This window comes from Cebus imitator, unplaced genomic scaffold, assembly GCF_001604975.1.
Source record: "Cebus imitator isolate Cc_AM_T3 unplaced genomic scaffold, Cebus_imitator-1.0 Scaffold107, whole genome shotgun sequence".
NCBI lineage: Eukaryota > Metazoa > Chordata > Mammalia > Primates > Cebidae > Cebus > Cebus imitator.
The window spans coordinates 2638587-2647671 of record NW_016107422.1 but is presented as its reverse complement, the minus strand read 5'-3'; the positions used below and the strand labels follow the sequence as shown (position 1 = coordinate 2647671).

General features: G+C 42.2%; 1 protein-coding gene across 1 annotated transcript in view; it reads left to right on the top strand.

Moving 5' to 3' along the window:
* GLRX3 (glutaredoxin 3) overlaps positions 1–9085 on the top strand; it is a 43163-nt gene that overhangs the window by 18206 nt on the left and 15872 nt on the right. The window contains exons 3-4 of the mRNA XM_017537868.2: positions 5832–5906; positions 6629–6830. Coding sequence (XP_017393357.1) covers positions 5832–5906; positions 6629–6830 — 277 coding nt within the window. The remainder of the gene's footprint in view (positions 1–5831; positions 5907–6628; positions 6831–9085) is intronic.

The following is a 9085-nucleotide window of genomic DNA, read 5'->3' as shown; positions in this document are numbered from 1 at the left end:
GTCTTATTCTCACCCAGGCTAGGGTACAGTGGCATGATCATAGCTCATTGCACCCTCAAACTTCTGAGCTCAAGCATTCCTCCCACCTTGGCCTCCCAAAGTGCTGGGATTATAGGTGTGAGCCACTGTGCCAGCAGGGACATCTGAAAAATGAAAAGGAACTAGCTATTGGGAGAGCTAGGAAGAGCTTTTAACCAAAGTGCAGACTGTTCAAGCAGAAGGCTAGTGGGGCTGGAGGGTGGTGAGGGAGGGGAGAGTGTGACATGAGGTTGGAGTGGCAGGCAAGGGTCATTGACCTTGTGGGGACCGATAACATTCAGATCTTATTCCAAATGCAGTAGCAATGACACAGTTGCATTCCTATCTTAAGTCAGTTACACAGCTACTGGGAGGAGAATGGTTTGAAGTGGGAAGGATACAGAATAGAAACAGGTACCCTGGTCAGGAGCCTACTAGGCCAGGTGAGAGATGAAATGATGTCATGGTCTGAGTGGGCTTATATTTTGGAGGGGAGCCCAGAACACCTGTTGATGGAATAGTTGTGAGAGTGAGAGAAATGGATTAATCAAGGTTGGCTCCTTTTTGATTTGAGCAACTGGATGGATTTTGTGAGCTAGAGATGCCTTGAGGAGGAGCAGGTTTAGTGAGAAGTGTTTGATAGAGTTCTGAGTGCAGATATTGAGCATATAGTCCGGAGGCAAGGGGAGAGGCCTGGGCTGGGAAGAACTTGGGATTTGTCAGAGCAGGGTCATTTAGAGCCATAGGACTGGACGAACCCACTCCAGGAGAATGAGTGTGGATAGGCATAGAAGAGACTCAGAACCAAGGCTGGTACATGCAGGTGTTCAGAGGCTGCCAGAGGTGAAGGAAACAGCCACTGAGTCTGAGCAGCTAGGGAGGGCAGAGGAAGCCTGGAGAGCCAAGTGGAAGGTGTTGCAGGAAGGTGGTGTGGTCACTGTTAGTGAAGGGTACTGAAGGGTCAGTGGAAGGAGGAAAGGGCAGCAGCCCTGAAGTGGAACATATGGTGTAGGGAGGTGCTTGGCTGCACACACACACTGTCTGCCTGCATCACTCAACAGGTTTGTAATTGTCCTAGTCCATTTGTACTGCCGTAACAGAATGCCTTAGACTGAGTAATTTTTATTTTTATTTTTTGAGACGGAGGTTTGCTCTTGTTGCCTAGGCTGGAGTGCAATGGTGTGATCTCGGCTCACTGCAACCTCTGCCTCCCAGGTTCAAGCGATTCTCCTGCCTCAGCCTCCCGAGTAGATGGGATTACAGGCATGTACCACCATGCTTGGCTCATTTTGTGTTTTTATAGAGATGGGGCTTCTCCATGTTGGTCAGGCTGCTCTCAAACTCCCGACCTCAGGTGATCTGCCTGCCTCAGCTTCCCAAAGTGCTGATATTACAGGTGTGAGCCACTGTGTCTGGCTAGACTGAGTAATTTTTTTTTTTTGAGACAGAATCTTGTTCTGTTGCCAGGTACCAGGCTGGAGTACAGTGGTGCCATCTCAGCTCACTGCAACTTCCGCCTCCTGGGTTCAAGCAATTCTCCTCCCTCAGCCTCCTGAGTAGTTGGGACTACAGGTGCGTGCCACCATGCGCAGCTAAGTTTTGTATTTTTTAGTAGAGACGGGGTTTCACCATGTTGGCCAGGATGGTCTCGATCTCTTGACCTCGTGATCCACCCGCCTTGGCCTCCCAAAGTGCTGGGATTACAGGTGTGAGCCACTGCGCCCGGCCTAGACTGAGCAATTTTTAAGTAACAGATTTATTGCTCACAGTTCTAGAGGCTGGGAAGTCCAAGATCAAAGCACCAGCAGATTCAGTATCTGGCAAGGGCTTACTCTCTGCTCCCACGATGGCACCTTGTTGCTGTGTTCCTCACAGGGCAGCGGGAGAAGAAGAGCAAAAAGGGACTTGCCAGCCTCAAACCCTTTTATCATGGCACTATTCCCATCATGAGGGCAGAGGCTTCATGGCCTAATCACTTCCCAAAGGCCCTTCTTAATTGCTATCACCTTGGATGTTAATTTCTAGCCTATGAATTTAGGAGGGACATGTACACTCAAATGATGGCATTGATCTAGGCCAAGCTATGGAACCTCTTTAAGTACCAGTTTCTTCTGTAAAATGGAGGTTAAAGACAGTTTCTTTTATTGTGAGGATTAAATTAGTCTACACATGAAGCACACTCAGAACAGTGTCTGACCCAGAGTAAATTGTAGCTACTCGCTATTACTATCATAGTGGTCGCTGATGACCCCTGCTCAGTAAAAGTAGAACAGAGAGAGGATTTCCCACCTTGGATTTACCTGATGCCTCTCTTGCACTTTCTCTCCTTCTACAAAGACACAGCCGGTGGGATTGGTTCCAAAGTTTGAATTCTTAGTGTAGGAAGCAAGTGGTTTCCACTTGAGGCATTTTATCTCGATTCTATTTTGGAAATATTCGTGTTTGATTGGTTTGAAGTCGTGTATGAATCCTACTTTGACATGTAATCTTTCTTTCTGATTGTAGTAGTAGAAAAAAATTAACCATGGTATAGTGATAAAAGCACAGATTTTACAGTCAAACAAACTTGGTTTTCTTTCTCAGCTCTGCCATTTATTCGCCATGTATCTTTGGGCAAGTTACCCAAGTTACCTTCTGTGTTAGGGTTCTCTAGAGAAACAGAACTAATAGGGTAGGTACAGATAGATGGGAGGGGATTTAGGAGGCTGAGAAGTCTCACCATCTGCCCTCCACTCACTGGAGAACTAGGGAAGCTGGTGGCATAGCTCAGTCCAACTCTGAAGGCCTGAGAACCCTGGGGGCCGCTGGGGCAAGTTCTGCAGTCTGACGGCTGGAGAACCTAGAGCTGTGATGTCCACAGACAGGAGAAGGTGGATAGCCCAGCTCCAGGAGGGAGAGATGGGGCAGGAGGGGTGGGGGGTGGGGGAGCATGTGTGCGGAGGAGAGGGAGGGAGAGAGAGAACAAGGGAAAAAGACAGAATTTGCTTTTTTCTAGTCCTTTTCAGGCCATCAACCTGTTGGATGGTGTCCCCCCCTACTGGGTGAGAATGGATCTTCCTTACTCACTCTACTGATTCAATGCCGGTCTCTCCCTGAAACACCCTCACAGCCATGGCCAGAAGTAATGTTTTAAGAGCTGCCTGGATATCCCTTAACCCAGTCAAGTTGAAACCTTAAACAACCATCGCACCTCCTCTTGAACCACTGATTAAGTTGAGATGATAACATGCTAAAATTTTGCACCTTTCAAAATAGTCTGTAGGCTGGGCTGTTTCATGTTAAGGTCTTCTCATGGTTTATGGCACAGAGTAAGTCGCCCCTGAATGATAGCTATTTCTCATCATCTTTTAAGCTCTTCTGAATGCAGATCCTTTAAACATATTTATATATTTATTTTCTATTTTCATTGTTAAAACTATTATGTTAAATACAACAAAAATATTTCTAATGAATTTTAGTGCTGTAGGAGTTTAGGACTTCAGATGCCCTTGAGCTTCTGGAGAACTCTTTTGCCTTAAATGGGATTCCTGTTCCCTTCTTCTGAAGATTTGTCTGTTACCATTGCCTCTGTGTTATGAAGATCTCCTTCTGGCAGCTGATTGAGTGGAGGCAGTTATGGCAGTTCTCAGCTTTCAGCAGGAATTGTAAGAGGTCGTTTGCTTCCCAGAAGAATTGCTGCTCCACTGGAAACCAGCAGGAATATAAGAAGAAATCAGATTTTTTTTTTTTTTGAGACAGAGTTTCGCTCAGTCTCCCAGGCTGGAGTGTAATGGTGTGATCTCAGCTCACTGTAACCTCCTCCTCCTGGGTTCAAGCGGTTCTCCTGCTGCAGCCTCCTGTGTAGCTGGGATTACAGGCATCCACCATCATGCTCAGCTAAGAAACCAGATTTAAAAGAAGATAGGAAGTTGTTTTTCTGAGTCAGGGTGCTACCTGTTTTGTACTGGTTTAAGACCATGTTACCTTCCTTCTACTTAGTATTATCCTTTTTTGGATTTGTATTACTTTTTGGTTAGAATTCAGTAGTACTAAAGGAAGGACCCTTTTCTGATTCTTGCACTCTGCCCAGTGCGTGTGGGCACTCCATATATGTTGAAAGACAGAAAATAACAAGCTGGAGGGTACTAGTGTAGGCATGTCCTGGTCATCAGCTTTTCTGGTCATCTTTGATCTGAGTGTGATGTTGTGTATGTGAAAGAAAGTAGCACAAATGTCTTTAAAACTTTTGAGAGTCTGTTCTAAATAGCTGTCTCAGAATGCTTTTATCTTTTTGTTCTTTTTTTCAGATTATTTGACTATTGATTTAAAATTTATAGAATTTTCGTATAAGTACATTTAAAAATGGAAATAATTAAAAATGCTGTTACAAAAGAGTTTTCTTCTTCTTCCTCTTTTTTTTATTTTTTGAGATAGAGTCTTGCTCTGTTAACTGGCTGGAGTGCAGTGGTGCAATCTTGAGTCACTGAAACCTCCACCTCCTGGGTTCAAGCGATTTTCTGCCTCAGCCTCCCAAGTAGCTGGGACTACAGGCGTGTGCCTCCACGTCCAGCTAGTTTTTGTATTTTTGGTAGAGATGGGGTTTCACCATGTTGGCCAGGATGGTCTCGATCTCTTGACCTCGTGATCCACCCACCGAGGCCTCCCAAAGTGCTAGGATTACAGGCATGAGCCACTGCACCCAGCTCTGCAAAAGGGTTTTCTAAAAAATTAAAAATTAAGATAGTGAAAGAGCACCCAAGAATGTAGCAGATAGAAGATAAAAACCAAAGACAGGTAACTCTGCTTCCCACTTTGCCTCTGAGCTTTATTTGGGTAGATATAACCTGACCGGGTAAGGCTCTAGATAAAAATAGTCTTTCAGGCCCAGTGGAAATCTTTCACTCTTGGAAAAATATAGCATATATATTTTAAAAACTTTTAACAATATAATTTATCAATAAATTTTATTTCCTATAGGTATAATGTGAATACAGATTTTTATTGGTTTCAAAAAGTTTATATTAAATTGACAGTCCTATGAGGGAAGGATATATCTTGGTATTTCTCAAAGTACAGTATATCATTTATAAAGATCTACATGAATAGCTTGCAGTAATTGTGCTCTAATAATTTAGAAATTGTGTCACTAAATATGTTTTAAATTCATGCATCAGATATCACATCCTGTCTTGTTGAGGGGCCTCAAGGAAATTATCAAACACAGTGCAGTCATTTAAAAGGCATTTGCATTATAAATAGACTGGAAACAAGTAACCTAGCAAGGTATCTGCCTAGTGTCCAGCAGCCTTGCAGGAGTTAAAAGCAAAATGTATCAGACATCAATAGTTTATTGAAGAAATAGTCCTTTTTGCTTCATAATTTGCAGAAGGCTGCAACTGTCAGTCATGATGTACTGCCTCTTGAAATTAGTCAATAGAGCAAACAGCAAGAATTGCTGTGGGCAGAAAATAAGCACTGTAATCATGACATAACTGGGGTCAGTGATTTATGGATTTCAATATAGTAGTAGCTGCATATGATTGAAAATTTACTAGGTCACTAGTGCACCAAAAATTTTATTCACAGCCTCCAGGCATCTTTTGAAATGTGCAACAAAATAAAAACCTCTGAACCTGTTTTGACACTGCAGACTTAGTGGATGACATGCCAGCCCAGTGAGTCTCATTTAAATGTAAATGTGTCATAAACTTTTGTACCATACTCTTTAAAAATGCCAGCTACTTGAAGGGATAATGCATGTGAAACTGATTTACATATTGAAGTAGTGAAAAAGGACCTTGTAATAATCAAGTTTGAATTCTTTCATTTTAAAGTTGGAAGCTGAAGGTGTTCCTGAAGTATCTGAAAAATATGAAATTAGCTCTGTTCCCACTTTTCTGTTTTTCAAGGTAAGTATAAAGGTGGCGCAAGAGATCATCCATTATAAGGTGCCGTGCGGCTACCTGTTTGTTTCTTCACCCTCTGTCTAACCCCGAATATTAGGTTATTTGGCTGTTTCTGGCCCTTTGCCTTTCTTCTGATAGTCTCAATTTTTGCACCAATGCTGAGAAAGAAGACCATGCCAGCTGCTTGCCAACATCTTAGGAAAGTGGCATGGACTGTGTAGTGCCAGCAGCCAGAATCAGAGCTTCTTGATCAAAATCCAGATATGTGGCTGTGGAACCGCAGTGCTACCTGAGTTGGTTGAATTGGTTGTTTAGAGCATGTGCCTGGACATAGTGGAACCTCTGGCTGGTTCTAGTTTGATGAATGACTCTAGGAAGCAGGCGCAAATCTGAGCTTCTGGGCACCCGTGGGTGTTATAGTAGTTCCCCAAATACCTCATTTATACTTAATAACAGATTCATCCCAGCCAGTGTGGGGGCAGTCTTTTTTGTGTTTGGTTAGACTGACCTGATTTGACTCTGAGATGTCGCAATATTTTCTCAGTGTTTATCCAAGAAAAGAAAAAAATTATTATATATTTCTAAAATTGAGTTGCAGTGCAGGCAATTGGCAATGAGGGTTTTTTTTTTCACATCTCCAGTAATACTGTTGTTTCCTTTAAAAATTTGAACTACGTAACTGTTTGGAATGCTGCATGTATTCTAAATAACTTTTTAAACTTTAGAATTCTCAGAAAATCGACCGACTAGATGGTGCACATGCTCCAGAGTTGACCAAAAAAGTTCAGCGACATGCATCTAGTGGCTCCTTCCCACCCAGCGCTAATGAACATCCTAAAGAAGATCTCAACCTTCGCCTGAAGAAATTGATTCATGCTGCCCCCTGCATGCTGTTTATGAAAGGAACTCCTCAAGAACCACGATGTGGTAAGAAGCTGCCTTTAAGATAATATAAACAAAATGGGTGCTTTCCCAGAATAGGGTATGGTTGATATGGGCATCCTGTTTCCAAGCTATACCATACATCTTATACTTGTGTTCACATACCTTTAGAAAATCAGAAAGGTTATAATTCCCAAGGACACTCTATGATTAGGTGATAAGAATTAGTTTGCGTTATAGACTCAATGTTGGAACCAAAAGGAGCCTCAGAACTCATCTAATTCAGAGTTTTGTTTTATATGTAAGTCCTCAGACTCAAAGATAGAGGTGACTTGCCCAGGGTCACCTGGTAAGCAGAGTTAGGATTAGGTTCCAACTACCATATTGCTGTCTCTGTTAACAGGCCCTTTGCCTGTTACTAGCTACTTTTGCTGTTAGCAGTTGCCTTTTCTTTCTTGCCAATCTCCTGTTTTTCACCTAGTTTAGTTTCAGCAATTAAATAATTTGCAGAATTTTCTTCGTGTTTTTGTGTCCACCCTGTGTGCTTTTGCCTTCCCTGTGTCATCACTATCTAATGATTCTCTTCCCCCATTGCTGTCATTTCCAGTTTATAGCTGCTAGTAATGGAAAGATGCCGAATTCTTGGCTTGTAGTCACTCTCCTTTTCTGTACACATGGATGCTTGTAATTTTGTCCTTAAGTAAGTTTTAGAGTTATTTGACCCCTCCGGTACTGGGTTTATGTTATTTTCTTTTTACTGTGCCTAGTACAACGTTAGTATGCTGCGTAATTGAGCATTTAATACCATTTGATGATGCTGTTGAGACTCTAAGAGTATTTGTATCAAGTACACAGGAGGGAATTTATTAAGATGGGGCAGTAACATTGAGTATGCTCTTGATATGATTACAGCATGTCCGCTGTGACTTTACCAAGATAGCCAAGCTTCCAGTGTGAATTTAATTCTGAATTCTTCCCTGTAGGGTTATTAAATTACATATTAGGTTATGATAATGTGTAGTTTTAAAAATAGAGTTTCATGATGAATTCTGTCTTAAAAGTATCTCTTAGTTCTGCCTAAAAAATTTCCTTGCCAGTATTTTGCCTACTATTTATGTATTGTAAAGCTAACTTGGTCTGCACTAAACTAAAGGTAGGAACAGATGGTCTCTGTTGTGTTTGTTATTTTGTTTTTAATGGGGGTCACAAATGGTTCAGATTCACTTTCTCCCATGAAACATGAGACTCATTTCTTGTACTTTATGTGGTAGCCTAATAATGGGAACTTACCACTTCAGCCGAGTGGATTGTATTCAGCACCTTCTCTCAGATCTCAGGTACAGTAGAACTGGCTGTGAAATGTGGGTGAAGAATACTTACAGTGGGATCTCTACAGTATTCTCTCCTTTGGAGTTGAACAGTAGTAGTCTCAGTCTTTTCTGAATGATAAACCTAATGAAAGGGCAGTTGGCAACACTGAAGCTTGGGGAAGCTTGGGGAAGGTGCTCAGAGGAGAAGGATATCCTGGGAAGTGTGCTAGACTGGATGTCATGCCAGGTGAGCCCCAGGCCAACCCTGCAGCCTTAGCAGCTTTGGGGACAAGTCAGGGACCCTCTTGGTGCCTTTAATTCCTTCCAGCGCTGTTGGGGGCGGAGCCAATCTTGGAGGGCCTTTTCAGTGCAGATATTGTGTGATTATTCAAGTAAATTAGAGAGAAACTTAGAAATTATAGTTTTTCTGCTTAACTTTTACTCTATTAAACTGAATTTAGAATTTACTTCTAGACATTTTTATATTAACAGAGTGGCATTTGGAGGACTGTACAAATAATAGAATAAAAATGAAGCTTTGAAACATTTCAGGGCCAGGTGTGGTGGCTCATGCCTGTAATCCAAGCACTTCAGGAGGTTGAGGTGGGCGGGTTGCTAGAGGTGAGGAGTTCGAGGCCAACCTGACCAACATAGCGAAACCTTATCTCTACTAAAAGTACAAAAATTAGCTAGGCGTGGTGGCACACACCTGTAGTCCCAGCCACTTGGGAAGCTGAGGTAGGAGAATTGCTTGAACCTGGGAGGCCAAGGTTGCAGTGAGCCGAAATCGTGCCATTGCACTGCAGCTTGGGCAACAGTGAAACTCTGTCTCAAAAAAACAACAACAAAACAAAAATATATCAGAGCCATCTGACAACATGGTATTATAGATATTTAATTAATAAAAGACAGAATAAAGAAAGATTTTGAGTTACATATAATTTAACAATTACAGTTTCTTCTTTTAAAGTACTTGTTTTCTATATAATT